General features: G+C 43.9%; 1 protein-coding gene across 2 annotated transcripts in view; it reads left to right on the top strand.

Moving 5' to 3' along the window:
• Positions 1-20712, top strand: part of ATRN (attractin) — a 337196-nt gene extending 316484 nt beyond the window's left edge. Inside the window, exons 28-29 of one of the 2 annotated variants that reach the window (XM_040335496.1) lie at positions 15961-16075; positions 19285-20712. In XM_040335496.1, coding sequence (XP_040191430.1) covers positions 15961-16075; positions 19285-19409 — 240 coding nt within the window. In that variant the 3' untranslated portion in view covers positions 19410-20712. Of the gene's footprint in view, positions 1-15960; positions 16076-19278 lie in introns of both variants that reach the window. The other variant, XM_040335495.1, reaches the window with a different exon arrangement.
• The last annotated feature ends 5283 nt before the right edge of the window (positions 20713-25995 follow it).

The following is a 25995-nucleotide window of genomic DNA, read 5'->3' as shown; positions in this document are numbered from 1 at the left end:
CTTGCTGACCTGATGGAAGAGGTGGTCAGAGCTTGCTGACCTGATGGAAGAGGTGGTCAGAGCTTGCTGACCTGATGGAAGAGGTGGTCAGAGCTTGCTGACCTGATGGAAGAGGTGGTCAGAGCTTGCTGACCTGATGGAAGAGGTGGTCAGAGCTTGCTGACCTGATGGAAGAGGTGGTCAGAGCTTGCTGGCCTGATGGAAGAGGTGGTCAGAGCTTGCTTAGCTGATAGAAGAGGTGGTCAGAGCTTGCTGAGCTGATGGAAGAGGTGGTCAGAGCTTGCTGACCTGATGGAAGAGGGTGGTCAGAGCTTGCTGACCTGATGGAAGAGGTGGTCAGAGCTTGCTGACCTGATGGAAGAGGTGGTCAGAGCTTGCTGACCTGATGGAAGAGGTGGTCAGAGCTTGCTGACCTGATGGAAGAGGTGGTCAGAGCTTGCTGACCTGATGGAAGAGGTGGTCAGAGTTTGCTGACCTGATGGAAGAGGTGGTCAGAGCTTGCTGACCTGATGGAAGAGGTGGTCAGAGCTTGCTGACCTGATGGGAGAGGTGGTCAGAGCTTGCTGGCCTGATGGAAGAGGTGGTCAGAGCTTGCTTAGCTGATGGAAGAGGTGGTCAGAGCTTGCTGACCTGATGGAAGAGGGTGGTCAGAGCTTGCTGACCTGATGGAAGAGGTGGTCAGAGCTTGCTGACCTGATGGGAGAGGTGGTCAGAGCTTGCTGACCTGATGGGAGAGGTGGTCAGAGCTTGCTGACCTGATGGAAGAGGTGGTCAGAGCTTGCTGACCTGATGGAAGAGGTGGTCAGAGCTTGCTGACCTGATGGAAGAGGTGGTCAGAGACTGTGAACATATCACGAGACCGCTAGAAATCACTACTAGAACAGGATAAGTAAATGCAGATTGGTGTCTGCAGGGGGCCCGCAGGCTGCTCAGAACGTGCCAAAAGGCCACATGGGACCACCATGGATCTAGACTGTGGTTAGGCGTGTTGAAGGGTTCTTGTTACCCAAAGTGTATTTGGTTTGCTTTCATTTAACCATTCATGTATCCTATAAAAATTACACTTGAGAGAGTCTAGATACATTTCATTATTACAATGAGCTCTTTACATGTGTTTTTTTAGATGGTGAGTGTGTAGATAATCTGAGTAATGGGGGCTCTCTTTTCTTCTGTGTATCTTTCGTGATCTGCACATACCTGGCTGAACCACAAAAAGCAATAAACAACGTGAACGGCGTAGTGTGCCCCGATGTCAGACCCGCACTCTGCTTCCTCCCTCTAATCCCAGTGAAATCGTTTGTCTTGTCCTGTGATTCCGCACAGTGGGTGTCCTCGCGTTCACTTTCATATATTCTCTCTTGTCAAAAATCTTTCTTCCTGCGTTTTTCAATTCTTTTTTTTTTTTTGCGGTACATTTGTATCTTTTATCAGACTAATGCTACAGATCAGGAACATTGCTGACACGGTCTATTTCTAGATTTCATCACGCCAGCTGTTTTTTTTTTTCCTTTTTAATTCTCCATTTCACAATTGCTTTTTTCACTCCTCTCTCCTGTTGTAGACAAGCTATTGCTGTCTGTCTCAGCTAGATTGTTTTGGCTTAAGAGCAACTTTAACCAAACAGCGAAGTTGTGTATATACTGTGTGCATATACTGTATATGTGTATGCTCTTGTGTGTGTGTGTGTGTGTGTGTGTGTGTGTATTTCTATTTGATTTACTTGCCAATGATTGGTAATTCTTATTTGTTTATACAGTTATTATCATCCCACCCCTGCTGTATTGTGTATTTATATAATGCAAAGAGACCGCAACATTTTTTTAAACCTGCAATTCTGCGCACTTTCAAATCACTGCCCCACCTCCTACTTGATCTTGCACCTCCCCATCCCTTCTTTATCCCCCTTTAAAGTGGAAGTAAACCCTCCTATCGTTTTCAGCCAAGGAAGCGGCCATCTTGACCTCTGTTTAATCTGCAACTGCCATGATGCTGTACATGTGACCTGTTATGAAACCAGCCATTGGATGGTTTGGCAGTGTGGTTGAGAGCACAAACAAATAAGACCGCTAGCATTTCCGGCATGCCAGGAATGTTAACTGTTTTTGTAACTATAAAATTGAAGGGTTTACTTCCACTTTAAGTGGAGTTCCACACAAAAGTGGAACTTGAGCTTTAAGCACTCCTCACCACATTTGGCATGTAAGTTTTTTGGGGGGAGTGGGGGCTTCGTTAGGAGTGGGACTTCCTGTCCCACTTCCACCCAGGGACCACCTAGGCGGCTCCTCCTCTTCCCCTAGGCGGCCTCTCCCTCTAGGCGATCTCCTAGGAAAACGTGATAGGTCCCAGGAGATCGCCTGTCCATTCAGGGAGTGCAGCACAGTGCGTGCCCGGTCGTTAAGCCGAAAGCTGTCACAGCCGGGTGCCCAGAGTGTGAATGGAGGCGCCGAGGAGAGTAGCGACGCTCCGTGCGGCCGCATCACTGGACCGTGGAACAGGTAATTGTCTGTTTATTAAAAGTCAGCAGCTACACTTTTTTTAGCTGCTGACTTTTAATAAACATTGAAACGCTGAAACTCCGCTTTAAAGGAGAAATATGGGATTTTACAAGAAAAATAAACCTACATACTCGCCTCCATGCTGCAGCATCTGTCCTTAATCAGCCATAAGGCCCGGCTCACATGTGCGGCTGCGGTTCCCAGCATGGGGTCCGGTGTATCCCTGTTCACTGGTTCAGGTGCGAATTCGGTCAGAAATTTTGCCTGATTTCGCACCTGAACTGGACCCAAAGATGGACAAGACGATTTGGAAATGTGAACTGCGGCCACCCTGGATCTGTGTGAACCGGCTCCATTGAGAGCCGTCATACTCGCATATCATGCAAATTGGATGCGGGGAAACTCGCATTCCAATTTGCACATATGTAAACCAGGCCTAAGATTTTCAGGTTTTCATCGAAGATGTCTCCTCTCTCCACAGAGAAACTCTGGAGGCTCTGTCAGAGTGACCATCGGGTTCTCACCCTCCCCCCCCCCCCCCCTCCTCCCCAAATCGCTCAGTTTGGCCGGGAGGTCGCTTTATGAAGAGTCCTGGTGGTTCCAAACTTCTTCCATTTACGGATGATGAAGGCCACTGTGCTTCTGTACCCTTCCCCAGATCTGTGCCTCCATATAGTCCTGTCTTAGAGGTCTACAGACAATACCTTGGATTTCATGGCTTGGTTTGTGCTTGGTTTGTGCTCTGACATGCACTGTTAACTGTGGGACCTTATGTAGCAAGGTGTGTGCCTTTCCAAATCATGTCAGTCAACTAAGTTTACAACAAGTGGACTTCAGTCAAGTTGTAGAAACATCTCAAGGATGATTACAAGGATGAAACAGGGTGCACCTGAGCTTAGTTTTGAGTGTCATGGCAAAGGCTGTGAATTCTTATGTAAACTTGATTTTTTTTTTTTTTTTTTTCAAAGATTTCAAACAAACTTCTTTCATGTTGTCATTGTGGGGTATTGTTTGTAGAATTTTGAGGAAAATTTATGAATTTAATCAATTTTACAATAAGGCTGTAACCGTAAAATGAAACCCTCCAGCTGCGTGCTGTCACTGCTGACGGGGCTTCCATCTTCACCAAGTCTTTCTACCGAGTTCTCAGGATCCGGCCGTTTAAATGCTTGAGAGACGACGACATCGCTCCCACTCATGCACAAGGGAGTCATGGCCATGGCACAGAGCTATAAAGGGACGCCAGTGCACATATGTCGGTAATGTCATCTGCTGCTTCCCATGGTAATGATTCCTTAACACTGCACGTTTATGAGATATTCACTGTACCTACTGGTAAGCCGTATTATAGACGTACCTGTAAGTACAACGTCAAAAGCAGAGTTCACTACTACTTTAAGATGAACAGGCAGTTTTGGCAGCTCCAGAATACACTGCTTCACGGAAAATGCAAGGAATGCTACTCTATGGCATTGGTAGATACGTATTTAGCTGTTAAGCCTCTGTTCAGGGTTTTTCTTTTTCTTTTGTGAGCAACTTTAATAAATTAGCCACACATGACATAGAGCCTGTTTCAGACCCGAACACCATTGAGTAAGATGTTACTCCTAAGAGACGGAGCATTGTTTCAATATTGATTAACAAAGATTTTATTTATTTATGTTCCTTAATTAAAGTTTTCTTGAAATGTGCAGCTGTGTAATCTCCAGTAATTATCTCCAATGGGTTAAATTCTGTGAAGGTTATCTTGGGAGTTCCAATCCAAATTGCAAGCTGGCAAATTAATTTCATTCCTTATCGGACTGGTAACTGTGGCTAAGCGAGTGATGACTACAATATCCCTCCTCAAGTGTTAAAAAAAAAAAGTGTGCAGCATTGTGATTTTCAATGACAAGTGCATTCTATTCCATCTGCTTCCTTGTTATGATTTTTAATATAGTTTATTCATGGGAGGATACAAGGGAGCAGAAGATAATTACAATCTGCATGTAGACAGTGGCAGGAGAGAGATGGGGACTCGGAGGGAATTTTTATGTAGGCAAGTGCCCGGACATCTAGCACAGAATTAAGAAATAATTTGTACAGTCTGTAGGCAAGACAAATCTCTATCATCATGCAGTTTTTTAAAATTCCCCCCCCCCCTCTTGTGGTTTGAATTAACACTGCGCCCACTGGAAACTCCTTTAACCAGTATGGCTATGTGGGTTCCCCACTAGTCTTTGTAAACTCCCCATTCAGTCTGTTTTGTCCTGTAGGGCTAGTTAGAATAAGAAATCACAAATATTCTGTTTCCTGTAAGAGTAATAGCTTTGATATACCAACTATCAACTTGTCCCCCCACACCAAGGTCCTATCACTATCCAAAATTTGCTATCGCAACCTCCGCAACGTCTCTTCCTAACCAATGTCACCACAAAGCTTCTAATCCACTCCCTGGTCATCTCTCGCCTTGACTACTGCAACTCCCTCCTCATTGGATTACCTCTAAATAGGCTATCCCTACTTCGGTCCATCGTGAACGCTGCTGCCAGGCTCATTCACCTTACAAACTGCTCGGTGTCTGCTATACCCCTCTGCCAATGCTTCCATTGGCTGCCACTCAACCAACAAATTAAATTCAAGATACTAACAATAACTTACAAAGCCATCCACAACCTGGTCCCCAGATACATCACTATCCTAGTCTCAAAATACCAACCAAATCGTTCTTTTCGCTCCTCCCAAGACCACATGCTCTTTAACTCCCTTGTCACCTCTTCCCATGCTCGCCTTCAGGACTTCTCCAAAGCCGCTCCCATCCTCTGGAATGCTCTACTCCAATCTGTCCGATTTTCTCCTACCTTTTCCGCTTTCAGACGATCACTGATAAGCTTCTCTGAAGAGATGAGTTGTTATCTGGCCCCCACCTAACAACTGTACATTTATTTTCTGCATTAGCTCATCCCCCACAGTTATTACCTCTTGTATCTCTTGACCTTCCCTCTTAGATTGTAAGCTCTAAGGAGCAGGGCCCTCTCATTCCTATTGGATTTGTACTGTCAACCCTCAAGTTGTAAAGTGCTGCATAAACTGTTGGCGCTATATAAATCCTGTAAAATAATAATATACATAGCATTGTGCAGACCAACCATTCTGTGCATTTCTGCCCTGAAGACGCTTACAGTTAAATGTCCCTGTCCTAACCACATGAGCACACACACTGAAGTTTGGTTAGATGCCACCTAAAGGCTAAGATCACATTTGAAAAAAAAAATATTTTGCAGGTAATAAAAGTGCATTTATTAAAAAAAAAAATGTTTTAGGAACCTGTAAAGCTTTGCATCTGTCATCAGCAGCTCAGTGCCAGGCTCCTGCAACTCTCAGTAGAGCTGTCTACCCATATCTCCATTATGGGTTGCTAGTCATTGAAGTCCAGGAAGATCAATGAACTACAAAAGTGCTCACCAGCGCCCTCATAGTTCATTGAGAAGCATAAGCCATCTGCTGGAATAGCTGACGGGAGTTGTAATTCGTTCATTCATAGAACTCCGTGAATGAATGATGCAACTGTGTGGGTGGAGCCCCGCGCAGCCATGCTGTATTTGACTTGTGACAGTGGGTGCGGGGAGAAGATTGGCTTGTGGTGGTGGCAGGTGATTTAGTTACATGTTGCACCCTAACATGTTACTAAAGGTTAACTTATCCTTTAACCACCTTCCACCCGTCGTAATGTCAAATGACGGGCGGGCAGCGGCGACTCTCTCGTTCTGGGACGTCATCATATAAGGTTGTCGTACTCTCCCCCTTGCCCCGTCCAATGCGGCAATCGATAGCGTGCTCTGTCACTGGGTCACAACGCATCACTGATCTTGGTAAAGAGCCGATGACTAGGCTCTTTACCCATGTGATCCGCTGTGTCCAATCACAGCGGATCACATGTAAACAGGTTATCGGCATTCCTTTTCTCACACTGACAGCGTGTGAGGAGTGGAGAGCAGAATAGCGGCATTTCCTCACAGGGGAGATGTGATGCACAGATAATCGGTGCCCTGATCAGTGCAGTCCCAACATTGCCCAGCTTTGATGCCAATAAGTGCTGCATAATAGTGCCACCTTATCAGTACCCTTTGGTGCCGCCTTATCAGCACACATCAGTGGAGGAGAAATATTACTTATTTACATTACTTATTTACATATTTTTCAAAATAATGCAAAAAAATGTGTTTGGGTACAGCAATGCAAGACTGCGCAATTGTCATTCAAAGTGCAACAGTGCTAAAAATTGTCCTGGGCAGGAAAGGGGTAAAAGTGCCCGTTAGTCAAGTAGTTAAAGTACCAAAATTTATTTGGTTTGTGGAAGGAATCTGCAACAACTAGAGATAGTGACATTGCAATACTGGAGCTATGGGTCAAATTCCCATTAGAGACACCATATTCCATCAAAAACCCCCTGTACCACTTGGGGGAAAAAAAAAGAGAAATGGTAATTTGGCTGGTTTGCCCATAGTAGCCTGAAATAAAGCAGATTCTTCCTTTCGCTCTCCCATACTGCACTAGAATAAAAAAAAAGTGGCGGTTTTAATTGGTGGGCATGGGAAGCACTTTGAGACCCTTCTTTACTAAAACGGGCATTGGTTGAGTGGCCATGTTCATCAGGAGCAGTGCTTTATGGTGGTGGTCTTCACCAAGTCACATGAAAACTGCATATTAACCATCACCCATAATGCACCTAGACAGTCACTCTCTCTGTATTTTAAATTTACGTTTTAAAATGTCTGACTTGGGTATATACAAAAACAATTTTTATTTTTTCATCGTTGGCTTGTTATTAAGGAACTCAAATCCTAGCTTGCTCGTTCCTGATGCGGCAGTCCCACAGAGTTGCCCTGCCTGATTGGCTGATAATCAAATACAGAATCCTGTCCCATCATCAGAGCCTTTCCAAACAGATTCACTTTCCTAACATGAATCAATTTATTTATACAATATATTCCGCTCCCACATCTGCAGCTGGATTTTCAAGTGGTTTGCTGTGGGGGTTTTTTTGTTTTGTTTTGTTTTTTTCCTTCAATATATAATTTTTTCCTTGTAATCTTTTTAAAATGTACCTGAGCAAAAAATATATAAAACAATGTTTTATGAGAAAACCTAGTGTTACTAAGAGAGTACAGAGGCTGCTGCTGATCATGGCTTCCGCAAATCGTAAATACCTGATTGTCAGTTTTCATTCAGAGAGTTAAGTACATTAAGCCTTGTGGATCAGAACCTACAATCTCCTTAATTCACTTCTTAACTACAACCTAATAAAAGATGGAATCAGGCGCTGCTTTAACCACTTGCCTGCTGTGCACATACACCCCCTTCCTGCCCAGACGAAATTTTAGCTTCCGGCACTGCGTCGCTTTAACTGACAATTGCGCGGTCGTGCGACGTGGCTCCCAAACAAAATTTACGTCCTTTTTTCCCCCACAAATAGCTTTCTTTTGGTGGTATTTGATCGCCTGTGCGGTTTTTATTTTTTGGGCTATAAACAAAAAAAGATCGACAATTTAAAAAAAAAAATATTTTTTACTTTTTGCTATAATAAATATCCAATTTTTTTTAAAAAAATATTTTTTATCTCAGTTTAGGCCGATACGTGTTCTACATATTTTTGGTAAAACAAAATAAAAAATCGCAATAACCGTATAGTGACTGGTTTGCGCAAAAGTTATATTGCCTACAAAATAGGGGACATAATTATGATTTATTTTTTATTCATTTTTTTACTAAGAATGGCGGCGATCTGCGTTTTTTTTTTTTTCGGGACTGCAATATTATAGCGGACACATCGGACACTTTTAAAACATTTTTGGGACCATTCACATTTATACAGTGAACAGTGCTATACATATGCATTGATTACTGTATAAATGTGACTGGCAGGGAAGGGGTTAACCACTAGGGGGCGGGGAAGAGGTTAAATGTGTAGCCTAAAGCGTGTTATAACTGTAGGGGGGTGACTGATCTGTGTCCCTATGTACAAGGGACACAGCATCGGTCTCCTCTCCGACAGGACGTGGATCTCTGTGTTTACACACAGAGATCCACGGTCCTGCTCAGTTACTGGGCAATCGCGGGTGCCCGGCGGCCATCGCAGCCGCCGGGCACACGCATTGTGTTCCCAGTAACGCGACGGGTGCGCGCGCTGCCTGTGGCGCGCGCGCCCCCTTGCGGCTTTAAATGACAGGACGTCGTCATATGACGTCCTGTCAGAACAACAGAGTATTCCGCCCTCCGTCATTTGACGACGGGCGGGTGCTAAGCGATTGAAAGACAATACATGATGTGACGGATCTCGGGTACCCTGTATGGGAACCTCCACCAGACCTGTGTGTCCTGTCCTCCAAACGCACATGCAGACTCGACATAACCAGCCCTTAACCCCTCAATCACGAGACACGCCACACAGGTGTTGGGGGTTAAACATGCAGAGCATAATCTCTTTATTAAGTACCAAACATACACTTTTAAACACAGTTAGGGACACTCCCCTTAGCCTTGTTAAAGAGGGGGTAGGGGACAAGGAAGAACCAATAGAAACTCAACACAGTTGAAAAACATAAAGGGATTATGATAAACAGGCAGCCCCTCCTTACACATCCCCTGCTGGGAGATGTCTCCACACCTTTGTCTACATGCCATGACCCAATGCAATTAAACATAGCAAGGGGGGGGGGGGGATGTAGCATTACATTATCTCAATGCCATTTTGTCCCCAATTCTGTCTCTTCTGGGCCAAAATCACCCATACAATTTTCTGAAAGGAGAAGTAGGACCAAAGCTGTTTTGGCCCTACCTCTCCTGTGGGTCACAGTAGTGCACTTAATTCTGCACTCCTGTGACCCATTTTTCCGCCAACAGCGGGGTAAAGTCTTCCGTTAGCTGACGGCACTCCCTTTAATGTCAAGCTGTGGTAGCTGGTGCTCTAGCGGTTTTTGTGGTGACAGAACCCCCCTCTCGTTGCTCCAGCCTGCCACTGCACACCATTGAAAACCCAGCGCACACAACATCCCCACCCCCCGTGGTGACACGCCAGGCCCCCATCAACCCCGCACTTACCCCCCCTCCATGTCCAAACTGTTGCTTCTCATCCTAAACAATCGGGTCTTCGGACTTGCGGCTAATGGGGTCTTAGGACCCAATTCCTGATTGGCTAGGAAGGAGAAGCAGCAAGATATTGGCAAATGTTAATTTGCTAATGTCAGGCATACGGGGTTAGCTCACTGCGCCCTGAGCCCACCCTTTTTTATGCCAAACGGAGCCTCGGGCTCTAATCCTGTGCTTAAGTAAAACAATATCCATAAAGCATGGATTAGGGCACCCGTACGCCTCTAATGAGCGGCCACCACTGTTAAGATCAACTCAGATGCCCGGACTGGCAGCTAGCTCATCCCCTCAAAGAGCCCCTGAGAGACAGAGATGGTCATTAATGAGTTTATTTTCGAACTTCTCTTTTAAAGGTCTGTTTTCCCCTGGCTTTACTGCACCTTAACTGGCACATTTTTGCTATCCATTTAAAATTAATCTAAATATAGGTAGACTATAGCCCCAATTTTGTTTTTGTTTTTACCTAAAGTGGTTGTAAACCCTCATGTTTTTTCACCTTAATGCATCCTATGCATTAAGGTGAAAAAAACATCTAGCAGTCACCAGTCCCCCCCAGCCACCTATAGATAATCTCACCAATTTACTATGCAAAGTAATTGAAAGCAGTATCAAAATATCTTTAAAAAAAAAATATATATATATATATTTTTTTATTTTTTTTCTTGTACATTGCAGTAAGAAAATAAAAATGTACGTAATCACGCTTGCAAATACGTGTTAACTTTGTTTTAGCCATATTGTATATTCATATTTCATCAAAATTCCTCAGCATTAATGGGAAGTGATAAAGGTACTGATGATGGCATCTGAACTCATTCTCAGCCAGGAATCTGGTCTGTAATGGGACGTTTGTACCTTTGCACTTACCTTTCCTCTTTTTATGCCTCTGATCATTTATCTTTTTTTTTCAGTCACTTGTTTTTCTAAACTGTCAAATGAAAAGGACGGGCACAGGGAGAACTAGTAGGAGTTGCATTTTTCTGTGCAGTGATGAGTTCTGCCCTTAATGCAAATGTAAGGGAGATGTGGGAAGATTTTCAACTGTGCAGCTAGCAGAGCTGAATCCCAGGTCCTGGATTGTGACTGGACAGAACCTGGGCAAATCATTAAGCAGTTTTGCAAATATGCAATATTTGTAACTTGCAATTTCAGAGTGTTTACCAAAAAACAAATCTTAGTTCTGCTCCGTCAAATAGGTGGATCAGGAGTTCTAATTTCACTGTCTGCTAATACGTTTCAGGTCAGTGACTAAAAGCATTGAAGCCAGAGACTGGCAACTAGCATTTGCGTAAGGAGATCAGCAATGGCAGCTTCTATTTATATCTCTCATTACAGCTTTCCTTTATATTTAATGAGTCACTGTAGCCCACTGCTTCCTAAAGTGTCCTTACAGACCCTTGACCTTTTGTGTGACGATGCCCTGGTCTGTCAATAGATTGCACAGGCTCAGGACATCCCATATAATGGGATATTATAAATCCTAAAGTAATTTAGTACAGAGAAACACTCATGCAGCTGGGCTCTTCTTTCACTTAAAATGGTTTCAGCCCGATCACTGGTTAAGTTGTATTGGCTGCAGTGAATTGCTTCACATCATGCTATGTTGAAAAAAAAAAATACTGCATACCATCATATATTTTTTTCGCACTTTGTTAATTATTAATAGTTTATAAAACGGAAGTGAACAAAAAAAATGGAGAAGGTGAATAAAGAGTTAAATAAGTCTGATTAGAGTAAATGAAGGGTTAATAAGGGGTGACAGGTTGCTTTAAACTGACTTCATCTGCAGATCAGTTCATCCCTTTGATCTGTAGATGAATAAACAGATGCAAAAAGAAACAACATGGGCTAGATTCAAGTAGCGCGCCGTAAGTTTGTGCGGGCGTAGCGTATGTTATTTATGCTACGCCGCCGCAACTTACACGGGCAAGTGCAGCATTCACAAAGCACATGCTCCGTAAGTTGCGGCGGCGTAGCGTAAATGGGGCCGGCGTAAGTGCGCCTGATTCAAATGAGTATGAGGGGGGGCGTGTTTTATGTAAATGGGTGGTGACCCGACGTGATTGACGTTTTTCCCGAACGGCGCATGCGCCGTCCGTGGAATTTCTCAGTGTGCATTGCTCCAAAGTACGCCGCAAGGACGTCATTGGTTTCGACGTGAAAGTAAATTATGTCCAGCCCTATTCGCGAACGTCTTGCGCAAACAACGTAAAAAATTCAAAATTCGACGCGGAAACGACGTCCATACTTAACATTGCGTACGCCTCATAATAGCAGGAGCAACCTTATGCCGAAAAAGCCTAACGTAAACGACGTAAAGAAATAGCGCCAGGCGTACGTAAATTTGTGAATCGGCGTATCTAGGTCATTTGCATATTCTACGCCGGCCAGCGTAGACAGAAGCGCCACCTACTGGCCAGCGTAAATATGCACCCTAAGATACGACGGCGTAAGATCTTAGGCTAATGTCGGCGTATCTTGCTTTTTAAATATAGAAAGAAGATACGCCGGTACAGCTTTGAATTTATGCGGTGTATCAATAGATACGCCGGCGTAAATCAATGCTGAATCTAGCCCCATATCTTTTATCTTTGTTTCAGCAGCTGTCAAACATTGCCTGGTTGCTTTTTTTTATGGAGGGGGTTGACAGGTCCAATTTCTGTGACTTTTTACATTTTAGCTGTCAACAGGGGAACCCCACTGACAGCTGAATGAGTCCTCGGTTGTTATGGACGCGGCACCCCCACCCCTTAACAACCGATAATTGACATGTTTTTTTTTTTTTACATTTTAGCTGTTAGTGGGGGAATCCCGCTGACAGCTGAAAGCACCGAGCATAAAAGTATCGGTTTCAGTTATCAGCATTTGCACACGTACCACGATACTCATGCAAATGCTTAGTATCGGCATTAATATCCGTGAAACCCTACTTTGCCACTGTGCTGTCCAAACCACCTGATGTGAACTGGCTTTAACCTGGCGTTATGGAGAATGGCTTCTGCTGCTGGGTGGATACAGGAATTGTAGTAAAACTGGGTTCATACTGGAGTCCCTAAGGTTTGATTATGGAGTTTTTAACACAATACAGCCATTTGGGTGCCGATACCATTGTTGCAAGATACGTTCATTGCAGGCAGTAAGTTAGCGATGAGGCAAACTAACCACACACCTGTGCTAGCAGCTTTAATATATTTGTCCTTCATTGCTGCCTTTTAAATCCCCATTTTACACCCACCATATAAGCTTTATTTCGACTAAACTCCAGAAATGTTTGCAAACAGTTTGTTGTTATTCATAGTCTTGGCAATATGATCCAGCTTTTATTTGAGGTTTGCTGTTTCTTTAATAGCCAATGACAAACAAGCGAACATCTGCATCTTAAGTGTCCAGAAAGGCATCCCATGGCCGTAAATCCATACGATGCGTAAGATTGAAGGCCCCATAAAGTAATGGGGATATAGAGCTGCGGTAGACACATGCAGCAGCGTTGTAAAAACGGGAGACAAATTATCTACAACGTGATCTGCTGTTATTGAAAATAAAATGAAAAATGCCTTCTGGAACAATCGCGGCCCCGCTTTTATCTTTCCGCAGGGTCATAAAACACTAATTTGCATGGCGCTGGATGTTAATTCATTAATAGAATTATACCGGTGTAATAGAACACATAAATACCGCGGGCCTGATTTATTAGCCTGACATTTGCTTTTCCATTAAGTCTTTAAATAGTTTAATGGTGGCTGTTGGTTGCTGCCCACATAACAAAGCTGCAGTTTATTCACTAATAATTGGCACCGGGTGGGGGGGCCTTCACTACTGAGGGTAACCAACTCTACACCAAGGCAAAGAGCAAGCCATTTATAACGGAGGTAATTGGGGGCTTGGACATCACTGTGATAGCAGGCATACCTATGGGTAATAGCTATCTTACCCTTTGAATGCTTTGTGATGTAAGAGCCAAGACCGATCGTTAGAGCAGCCATCCAGCTGATGGCTGTGTTATCGTACACATAAATAACACAAACGTTGGGTCTTAGACGTGCTTTGTGAGTTTCTAGGTAGCAAAACTAGGAAAATGACGGCTGCCATCGTACACTCAGCCTCTGATGTCATCCCTTTTATACTTTTAAGGCTGCCTTTAAATATTTTTGGAGCTCCCTTATAGGCTTGTATGGGTCTCTTTGTGTCTGTATGTATCCTGCTTCTTTGTGTCTTTGTTCCTGTAGTTCAGCTGGAAATTAGAAATGGGTGCGCATGAAGAGATGACTAGAATAGTTTTTTGTTTTTTTCCAATACTTTATTTTAGAACAGCACCCGCTAATTACACAAACCATACTTATGGCAATGTTAAACTGGAATACATTCAGGAAAAGTTTGACACAGTACAAGTCGTAACAAGCAAATATATGTACACACCAAGGACCTGGAATACCAGGTCTAGGACGTCTCTGTACCCCACGTGAAGTTTTTACACGGTAAATACCATTTTATTAGACCTTCAGAAGAAAAAAAGCAAATCGGAAGAATATGAAGAATGCAGGGGAGAAGGGAGAGAGAAGAAAGGAAAAAAAAAAAAGAGGGCACTGGGGTGGATTAAGGCAGTGGGCCCCCAACCTTTTTGGCACGGGGACCGGCTGTGTGCAAGTAAATTGTGCCAAGGCCCAGGGGGCGTGGGGCGGGCAATTTGTCAGCTACATGTACTCTTCAGAGTAAACACATTTTTACCAGTAGAACCATTTTTTAAGACATTTCTCCTGGAGACCCCATTCCATGGCCACCAAATCCTGTCACTGTACTAAAGACACTGGAAGGGTAAGGGTTAACGGGCGATCAAAGGTTTAACGGGACACTAAAGGTTCCCTTTTAAAAAAAAAATATATAACAAACCTTTTATAATTATCTCCACTGTGCAGCTCGTTTTGCACACAGTGGCCCAGATCCTGGTCTTCCGGGGGCCTTCTGCGGCTGTCTTGGCTCCTCCCCGCAAGAACTAACCCCCTTCATGGCAGCCGCCGACTGTATCACTCGGCCTGTCGCGCCATTGGATGTGATTGACAGCAGCGCGAGCCAATGGCTGCCCTGCTATCAATACATCCAATCTAGCTAATCAATGGCCAGACTGAGTGGAGAAGAGGACGTCGGGGGACGAGCGCATCAGGGGAATGGGCTCAGGTAAGTAAAACGGGGGGCTGTCATTGCCAGTCTTTTTTTTTTTTTTATAGAATGCATGAAGGTGAAAAAAACAAACCTTTCCAACCCCTTTTAAATATGCTCATAGAGTGCTTCATAACGGTGCTTTGACTGGGGGAAGACAGAGACGCGCAAGATCTCCATCCTTCCCTCTCACAGAACATTGGTCTGTCTAGTTTACAGGAGTTTACTCTGAGGAGAGGCGGACCGCCATTCTGCCTCTCCTCAGAATGATCGCGAGGTGCCAGAAAACATCGGGTCTGCCAGACCCACTGACTGCCCCCCCTGCTGAATCCAATCACAGCGGGGGGCAGGTCGCTGGCACACACAGGTTTTCCTTGTGGTCTCATACCTGCCCTGGTTGATGCCTGTAGGGCTTCCCACCAAAATGTAAACCATGGGGCATCCCTTTTGGATGGCTTGTGGTGCCTGGCACTGAACTACACAAACTAAAGTAAGTCAACATATATTTGGTATGGGTTTCTGACCCCACCCCTGTTCATGTTTGCATATATCATATTATCGAAGTCAAATACTTTTATTTTTACATACATCATGTGCTTGCGTCTGACAAGTGGCCCCAAAGCCACGAAACGCGTAGAGCTACCATATGCCGTGTCTCAGCCAACACCTACCTAGATCTCCAAGCTAATTTGAAATATCATTTTTTAGGATCAATAAGGCCATAGGCCCTGCAGGCACTATTGTGTATTACGGTTTTATACAAATCTTGCTTTTGGTGAACTTTGGAAAGATGTTGTTATATTATGTGATACCCAAGTCATTACCATATGTACTGTATTGCCATTTCTATACATTTTAATGTGTACCTATATCATATGTACCGTATGTCTTTACTATATAGCCATCATTAAATTCTTATGTCCACCAATCTACTCTCTTGCAACCACGTGCCTCATGTAAAGTCCCACCCTCTCGCTCTCCCCCTTTTTGGCCTTGCTAAGTCTAATGGTACATCATGTGTGTGCCTGAACATAAAGTAACATTTTAAGCCAGAAACAGAATTTGTGCTCTCCATTGACCCAGAGGGTAGTTCTGTGGACTCTGAATGAGACTATATTGGCATGATGGGCATCATCAACACTTCAATCTTATTAACTCACAAATATTTTTCTTCTTTTGTCAGACTGTCCCTAAGCCCATAGCCCTGGAGCCTTGTTGTGGGAACAAAGCGGCCGTCCTATCAATATTTGTACGACTGCCTCGTGGTTTAGGGGGCATTCCACCTCCAGGACAATCTGGTAAGTCAGGAACATTATGATATGTGTGCTAATGGTTTAGATTAAAAAAAAAAAATGTTGTGCTTTAGACTCACATTTGCAGAAATGGGAAGAGAGGTTATCCATATGGATAACAAAGCATGTCTAAACCTAGAAAACAGAAGTGTAATATAATTGCAGCTTACCGGTGCTTAGATGTGAAGGCTGCCTTTAGGGCTTTTTTTGCTTTTTTTTTCACCTGGTGATTCTGTCCCAATGAACCCAGGGCTTTGCTGTGAGCCGAACGTCCTTTTTCTCATGTCTAGACTGCAATCGATGTATATCTATTTGAGGAATGCAAAAAATAGGAAAAACAGTATTTTTGCTTGCACATGATTGGATGATGGTAGTCAGCAGAGCTTCACCTCATTACCTAAATTAAGGGAAAATTCCCTTGCAAAGTGAAGCGCCTGTTTGTAGTAAATCAGCCGCAGTAAGTGAGGTCTACCTCCTCATCCTGTATCGCCTCTGTTAGTCCACAAACAAAATCCAACATGCAAAAAAAGACTCTATGCTGTAGATGTGTATCAAACCTTTATTAATGCAGAACTTTACCCTCCAGTTATTTCCCTCCCCCACTGCTTTTCCACACCACAATTGTTCAAAATACTCAGGGCCTGGCAGAGGCCCATGGCACGTTTGTGCACACTCCAGGGATTCTCGTGCACAGTTGCGGTTAATTTCTGGAACATGGCAGGGACCCGTGGCATCTGTGCCCATGTGCAAGAATCGAAATCACATGCACAGATACTGCAGAACTTCATAGTATACTGCACATATCTAGTCCTACATGGCCAAGTTGCTAGTGCATTTTGGCTACTAGGGCCTTAGCTGTAGCATGACTACGATTAACCACCTCCATATGTCCTCAGCAGTTGGTGGCTCACAGAGTGTGCATACGACCGGGTACAGAACAAAGACCATGGTCCTGCACCATGTAATCGCTGTGTCTAATCAATGCCCTGATCACCGCCAAACACCATACCAGTGTCCTGATCACTGCCACCGTACCGGTGTCCTGATCACTGCCACCGTACCGGTGTCCTGATCACTGCCACCGTACCGGTGTCCTGATCACTGCCACCGTACCGGTGTCCTGATCACTGCCACCATACCGGTGTCCTGATCACTGCCACCATACCGGTGTCCTGATCACTGCCACCATACCGGTGTCCTGATCACTGCCACCATACCGGTGTCCTGATCACTGCCACCATACCGGTGTCCTGATCACTGCCACCATACCAGTGTCCTGATCACTGCCACCATGCCAGTGTCCTGATCACTGCCACCATACCAGTGTCCTGATCACTGCCACCATACCAGTGTCCCGATCACTGCCACCATACCAGTGTCCCGATCACTGCCACCATACCAGTGTCCCGATCACTGCCACCATACCAGTGTCCCGATCACTGCCACCATACCAGTGTCCCGATCACTGCCACCATACCAGTGTCCTGATCACTGCCACCATACCAGTGTCCCGATCACTGCCACCATACCAGTGTCCCGATCACTGCCACCATACCAGTGTCCCGATCACTGCCACCATACCAGTGTCCCGATCACTGCCACCATACCAGTGTCCCGATCACTGCCACCATACCAGTGTCCTGATCACTGCCACTCTAGTGTCAGTGTTAGAAGAGCCAGTGTCCCCAATTGTTGCCACTGTCCTTGTGCTCCAGGGCCTCTGAGATGTCATAGGTAGTCAGGAAATTAAATGTGTAATTTATAACCCTAGAAAGCCTAAAGGGGCTCCTTGGATTTTGGGCCCTTCTATGTGGCTGTGAAAAAGTTTCACATGTGATATCGCCACACAGGAGGTATAGCAGAGTGTGTTTTGGGGTGTAATTCAAAGTATGCCAATGCTGTGTGAGAGATATAATTTATAAAAAAAAAAAGCTAATTTTATTTACTTTCATTATTCATCAACTTCTAAAAACTCACCACGCCTCTTACTAAATACTTTAAATTGTCTACTTTCCAAAAAGTGATCATTTTGGGGGTAGTTGTGCTGTCCTAGCATTTTAGGGCCTCAAGAAATAAGACAGTAAGTACACCAGGATTGAAACATTTATATATATATATATATATATATATATATATATATATATATATATATATATATATATATAGGGTTATTTTGTAGCAGAATACATGTTGGCCTAAATTTATGTAGAAAGATTTATTTGCAAAATGAAACTAAAACCCAGAAAGAAGTGTTTTTTTGTTTTTCAAAACTTTCTGTATTTTTTCATTTATATAGCAAAAATTTAAAAAGTAGTGATTAAGTAAAAATTTAGATTTGGGGGGGGGGGATATATATATATTTATTCAAGCTTTTTTATTCATTTTGCAAGGTAAAGTATAAAATGGAGCCTCTGGGCATACCCCGGCTCAAGGTACCACTGGTTATAGATGCACTGGAATAGATGCACCTTCAAACTGCTGGCCTCATAATTTAAATCAGTGTCCCTAGTGAGCATATTATGTCCGCGTACATATGTTTCTGAGGGAGCTTAATCTCTCAAGCATAATCATTTGAGGGGAAGTCGAGCCAAATATTCCATACTTTAGTCAATTTATGAGGACATCCGAGAGAGAGGCAAGTGTCTTTTTATAACGGTAACACATAATTTACCAAGGACGGCTAGAAGATTATAGTAGGGGCTTCCCAAAGACAATTTTAATCAACTAGGTAGATGCGGCATCAATACCCCGCCGGCTCTACAGTGAGAAGGTTGCGAGCACTGAACTTATTCTCTCTGGAGAAGAGACTCTTGAGAGGGGATATGATTTCAATTTACAAATATCGTATTGGTGACCCCACAATAGAGATACAACTTTTTTGTGGAAGGGCTTTTAATAAGACATGTGGCCACTCATTAAAATTTGAAGAAAATAGGTTTAACCTTAAACTACGTGGAGGGTTCTTTACTGTAAGAGAGTGGCAAGGAGGTGGAATTCCCTTCCACAGGCGGTGGTCTCAGCAAAGGACTGGTGGTTTCTATTAGATAAGCACCTGAACGAACACAACATACAGGGATATACCAAGTAATACTCGTATATAATCACACACACACAGGTTGGACTTGATGGACTTATGTCTTTTTTCAACCTCACCTACTATGTAACTATTTGCCTACATGTTGTGATTTTATTTTTTTTCTCCCCTTTATACCCAGGACTAGCAGTAGCCAGTGCTTTGGTGGACATTTCACAGCAGATGCCATTGGCATACAAAGAGAAGTCCGGAGCAGTAAGGAATAGGAAGCACCAGCCTCCCGCACAGCCTGGCACTTGCATATGATGTTCGTCATGCAGACTTTAGGGATATGAATATTGCTATGCTGGAGGAATCAGTTTTATGACGGAGATACTCCTTGGCATTTATCATGGATCTCCACAGGACCTCCCAACCTCTTCCACATCTGCATGGTTATCTCAACTTTTACTAAAGTATCCCAATTCCCATTTTCCAGACGGCCATCTCTTTCTCTGTTGATTTCATCATGTGCAATTTAGCGGTCAACAAGGACTGGAATTAAAATCGTATTTTCTTTTGTGAAAAATTCTGTATACAGCTGCAACCCACGCTCAGGTTAAGGGTCCGTAATTTTCTCAGTTCCTCCATTTTGTACCAAGGCAGGAGAAAGAGTTGCAACGTTCTTGGCAATTTTGGAACATCATTCCGATGAAAGGGTTGGAGCTGTTTGTGGCTTCGTCTGTATTTTTTTGTATGTTGAACTATCATGAAAGCTGCAACTGACTGGATTGTGTTTGCCAGCAAAAAAAGATACTTTGCTGGTCACGTGCCAAGGAGCGCCAGCCAAGGTACCAGCAGAACTTGAAACAACATTATCATACAGGGACTGTAGATTGATTTTATTCTAAGGCACTGAACATTACATTCTCCGGATGGGAGAGAACTTTTGGCTAACTTAACTGTACATTATCTGCCCTAAATTAAGACTGAGAAGAGCTTTTATTTGCTGGACTTGAGAATGAAAGACTTGTGGAATACTGTAATTCACAGCCTGTAAATGTGAGGACAATAACATTTTTAGGGCATATTGCTAAATCCTGTAAGATTAAATAATTTTATTGACGTGGCGATAAAACAAAAACGGCAAACCGAAAAGCACACGTTCTTCCTGCTTGTCTCCCGGACGAGCCCCCAAGATTTGGAACGGACGATGTAAAGTGAGTGGTGAAGGCAGAGCTTTAGTATTTCACAAAGAATGTCTCAGTGTTCGTTCCCACCCTCATTCCACTCTTATACCGCAGCCTTCCAATACTGACATGCTCCCAAAAGCAATAGACCAGAGGAAACCTACTTGTATATTAAAGGAAAAAAGGTGTTCAGGACAAGGTGCTAACTTTAACATGACACTTTGTGTTCCCTTTTAAATATATATATACATACATATATATATATTTATTTTTGTGCTCATTGGACTGGAAAACTGAACACGGTCTACCCGCGATTGTGATACGAACCATTTTAAAGTCACTTTAGGCTGAAGAACAAAGCTTCTAATAACATGTCCAGATTGTTTTAAACTCACGATTGTATCGCACGTAGTCATTAAAATTAATTATTTTGTACATGCCTAACTGTCTTTTAAAGAAAATGGATCCACCCTGCAAGCTTTTTTTTCAAACTTTATTTCAGATGGGGAATTAGGGCTGCAAATATACACTATATTACCAAAAATATTGGGACGCTTGTCTTTAGACACACATGAACTTTAATGGCATCCCAGTCTTACTCTATAGGGTTCAATATTGAGTTGGCCCACCCTTAGCAGATTTAACAGCTTCAACTCTTCTGGGAAGGCTGTCCACAAGGTTTAGGAGTCTGTCTATAGAAACGTATGACCATTCTTTCAGAAGCGCATTTGTGAGGCTCGCAGTCTTCACTCTGATTCATCCCAAAGGTGTTCTATCGGGTTGAGATCAGGACTATGCAGGCCAGTCAAGTTCCTCCACCCAAACTCTTTATGGACCTTGCTTTGTCCACTGGTGCACAGTCATGTTGGAACAGGAAGGGTGCCATCCCAAGTTGGGAGCATGAAATTGTCATATATGTCTTGGTATGCTGACACCTTAAGTGCCGGTTCACACTACCGCGACTTGGGATCCGACTTGTGTCGCCCCAAGTCGCGCGACATGAGAAATTCAATTGAAGTGAATGAGAGCCATTCTAATGTACACTACTGAAGTTGCTCCGACTTCAGAATAGGTTCCTGTACTACTTCTAGGCAACTTGTACCCATAGATTTCAATGGAAGTTGCCTCCAAGTCAGATCTCAGTCTTAACTGAAGCAACTTTACAGGAAGAGACAATAGTTTACTCAGGCAAACCCCTCCCTCCCACAGAGCTGATTATTCTGTGATTGGCCACAGCCAAAGTCGCCTGTCCTGGAGGCAACTTTAAGTCTCATTGTAAGTTGCTCCAAGTCGCGCTGAAGTTGCCTTGCAAAGTGGTGCTGTAAGTCGGGTTGCCCCTGTGTGAACCGGTACTAAGAGTTATCTTCACTAGACACACTCCTAAACCTTGTGGACAGCCTTCCCAAAAGAGCTGAAGCGGTTTTAGCTGCAAAGGGTGGGTCAGCGCCATAATGAACTCTACGGACTAAGACTGGGATGCCATTAAAGTTCATGCGCGTGTAAAGGCAGGCGTCCCAATACTTTTGATAATCTAGTGTATGTTTTAAAGTGTTACTTTAATGTTAAAAAAAACACACTTTTGTAACAAACATGTTATACTTACCAGTGGTATTGCCGATCCTCCTCTTCTCGGGTCCTCCGGCGGTGACCCTGGCTCCTCCTCCTCTTCACTATACCAACCCATTTGCTACAGAGGCACACAGTATCTGAGCGCTCCCAAGCTGTGTGTCTATGAAGCCACGTGCCATAGACTTACATAGCTGGACTTGGCCCTGCCCCACTTCCCTCTCACTGTATTTGGTTGACAGCAGCAGGGGCCAATGGCTCCTGCTGCTGCTCCTCAAGTGCTGTTTGCAGAGAGAGATGCAGCCATGCACAGCGCTGGATCTACTCTCCCCTCTCTTTCCCTTCACACATGGGGGGGGGGCAGAGAAATAGAAAAAGGTTTGTACCTTAACAAGAGGGATGTACTAAGGTAAAAAAAAAAAAAATGTTTTTCGCTTTAGTATCACTGTAAGGCTGCTGTGAGTGAGAGACTTGTAAAGCGCAACACATGCGAACTGAATCGCCTCTGGGCGCTGTATCCATTTCATGGGTAAGGAACCCCTTGACCTCAGAAGAGATGGGTTTTAATCTTTCTCCTGAAGGCCAAGTGGTCCGACTCCAGTCGGATGGTAGTTGGTAGTGCATTTCACAGGCAGGGTCCTTGGACTGCAAATCCAAGAGAATGGAGAATGCCTTTGAGGAGTTGTGGAACATTCAGGTCTTGGCTTCTAGCAAAATGAGCAGAAAAGTGCATGTCTATGAGCATTTTAATACAAGGCAATGCTGATTTTTCTAAGTGAGGTTTACTTCCTCTTTAACCACTTAAGCCCCAAGCCTGTTTTTCAGATTCGGCGTTTACAAGACTAAAACAGTTTTTTTTGCTAGAAAATTACTTAAAACCCCCAAACATTATATATATTTTTTTCTAACACCCTAGAGAATAAAATGGCGATCATTGCAATACGTTTTGTTGCACAATATTTTGCGCAGCGGTCTTGCAAGCGCACTTTTTTTGGAGAAAATTCACTTTTTTTAATTAAAAAATAAGACAACAATAAATTTGGCCCAATTTTTTTTATATATTGTGAAAGATAATGTTACGCCGAGTAAAATGATACCAAACATGTCACGCTTGGAAATTGTGCCCGCTCGTGGCATGGCGTCAAACTTTTACCCTTAAAAGTCTCGATAGGCGACGTTTAAAAAATTCTGCAGGTTGCATTTTCTGAGCTACAGAGTAGGTCTAGGGCTAGAATTATTGCTCTCGCTCTAACGATCGCGGCAATACCTCACTTGTGTGGTTTGAACACCGTTTTCATATGCGGTCGCTGCTCACGTATGTGTTCACTTCTGCGCGCGAGCTCGTCGGGACGGGGCACTTTAAAAAAAAATTGGTTTGTTTTCTTATTTATTTTTATTGATTTTATAATTTTTTACACTGAAATTAAAAATAAAAATGTATCCCTTTTATTCCCATTACAAGGAATGTAAACATCCCTTGTAATAGAAAAAGCATGACAGGTCCTCTTAAATATGAGATCTGGGGTCAAAAAGACCTCAGATCTCATATTTAGACTTAAATGCAAAAAAAAAATATGGAAATTTTGTAATTTAAAAAAATGACAACAAAAAAATTTCTCTTTTAAGACGCTGGGTGGGACTGACGTTTTGACGTCACTTCCGCCCAGCAATGCTATGAGGACGGATGGGGGCCATCTTGCCCTAACTCGCATCCTCACACACTAGGCAGCAGCACCCGATCGCCTCCGCCGCTACCGACGGCTCCGGTAAGTGGCGGAGGGGGGGGCCCTCTCCCGCCACCGATAACGGCGAATCCGCCATGGAGACCGCCGTTATCGTTTACAGGCTTGCCCACTGAAGAGATGGATACCTCGGTTGTGGCAGCAGCTGCTGCCATTACCGAGATATCCATCTTTAAAAACAGGACGTATATGTACAGTGGGCGGTCGTTAAAGCGGAGGTTCACCCTCAGAGAGCACATTTTCTTCTTAGATTCCTGCTCGTTTTGTCTAGGGGAATCGGCTAGTTGTTTTAAAATATGATCCGTACTTACCGTTTACGAGATGCATCTTCTCCGTCGCTTCCGGGTATGGGCTGCGGGAATGGGCGTTCCTTCTTGATTGACAGTCTTCCGAGAGGCTTCCGACGGTCGCATCCATCGCGTCACGATTTTCCGAAAGAAGCCGAACGTCGGTGCGCAGGCGCAGTATAGAGCCGCACCGACGTTCGGCTTCTTTCGGCTACGAGTGGCGCGATGGATGCGACCGTCGGAAGCCTCTCGGAAGACTGTCAATCAAGAAGGAACGCCCGATCCCAAAGACCCATACCCGGAAGCGACGGAAGAAGATGCATCTCGAAAACGGGTAAGTACAGCTCATATTTTAAAACAAATAGCCGATTCCCCTAGACAAAACGAGCATCCATCTAAGGGGAAAAGGGCAAAAATTCAATAAATGGGTGAACTCCCGCTTTAACCGGTTAAGGAAGAATGGATGCATTTTTTTTTTTTAAACGCTCTTATTTACATACAAGTCTTTTAGCACCGTGGTTCTCATGTATCCCCAACAGGCCATGTTTGCAGGTTTTCCTTTATATTGCACAGGTGCTTTATATCAGAGTAAATTTCTTGGTATTTTGGACAGCTATTTTATGTAAGAGAAATTCCCAAAACATGGCCTGTTGGGTGCACTTCAGGACTGAGGTTAAAGAGGAGGTCCGCCCACCCCTGCAAAAATTAAAAGCCGACAGCATACTGCATACATGCAGCTGCTGACTTTTTTAATAATAGGACACTTACCTGTCCTGCGATGTCGGCACCGCAGCTGTTGTTTCCATCAGCTCTTGGGTGCTGTTGCCGCCATTGCCGGGATGGGAATGCTGTAGTGTTGCTATACGGCTTCACACCGGGTCCCTACTGCACAAGCGCGAGGCACCGCTGGGCTCTCCTGGCCTGGCGACTGAGAGTGGAGGAGGAAGCCCAGCTGCTGATGTAATGCGCCATGGTCCGGTCTCCCAGAAGTAGGGACAGGATACCTGTCAAAGGTATCCGCCCCCCCCCTGCAAGGTGCCAAATGTTGCACTGGAGGGGGGGAGACAAATGAGCACAAGTTTCACTTTTGGGTGGAACTGTGCTTTAAGAACCACTGTTTTAGCTCTATTTACCCTTCCTGCTGCCATTTTTGTGAAACCCACACCTGGATTCCACTCACTTCCTTCAATCAGTTTATACTTTCTGGGTGCTCAGTTGGAGGGTCTTCCTGCTATAGTCATAGGTTCTCTCTTATTATAGTACAGTTCATATCTGGAACAGCACGGTATTACATTTCTGACCATCAGCCGTGTACTAGGAGCCATTTCTAATAGTGTCATAGACAGAAATGATCATTGTCAGCAGAAGTGAGGGGAAAACCGAGCCATAGATGGCATTAAAAACTTGAGATGAGTTCTTAAAGCGGAGTTCCGGCCACAATTTCACTTTTTAAATATAAATACTCCTGTAATACACAAGCTTAATGTATTCTAGTAAAGTTAGTCTGTAAACTAAGGTCCATTTTTTTAGGTTGTTACAGCATTTAGACACTTTATAAAATAGAAATTGACTGGGGCCATCTTAAGTGTGGGCATCATGAAGCCAGACTGTATGACTTCCTGGATTTCAGCCTTGCAGATCTCGCACATGCTCAGTGCTGCACAAGCAGTGTAATAGGTTTCAGATCAGGTTTCAGCACCTGTACTGTCCAAGTCACATGATTCTTCGAGACTGGGGAGTGCAGAGACTCCTGGAAAGTTACACCCACTACATTCCCAGGAGTCTGTGCGGTGTAGGTTAGGAAGCTTAAGCACCTAGGTGCAGGAAGTGGGAAGATTAACTATTCTGCCTAGCAACAACACTTTGAAGGCATCTAAAAAAATATATATATTTTCTTAAAGGACTAATGACAATTTTTTAAAACTACTGATGTAATGTTATATTTATGGGTGGAACTCCACTTTAATCTTCATTCAAAAAAAAAAGCTCTTTGAAGGTTGAAGCAATTATACCTATAAAATTAATTCTTTATAGAGTGGAGCAAGCTCAGAACCCCTGTTGGGCTATTATTTATATGTTGCTATTGAGGAAATTGGGATGATGACCACCTGGGAAAGAAAGTCGGGGG

This window comes from Rana temporaria, chromosome 1, assembly GCF_905171775.1.
Source record: "Rana temporaria chromosome 1, aRanTem1.1, whole genome shotgun sequence".
Classification (NCBI taxonomy): Eukaryota; Metazoa; Chordata; class Amphibia; order Anura; family Ranidae; genus Rana; species Rana temporaria.
Note: the sequence above shows the minus strand (reverse complement) of the source record. Positions and strands in the feature narration are given on the sequence as shown.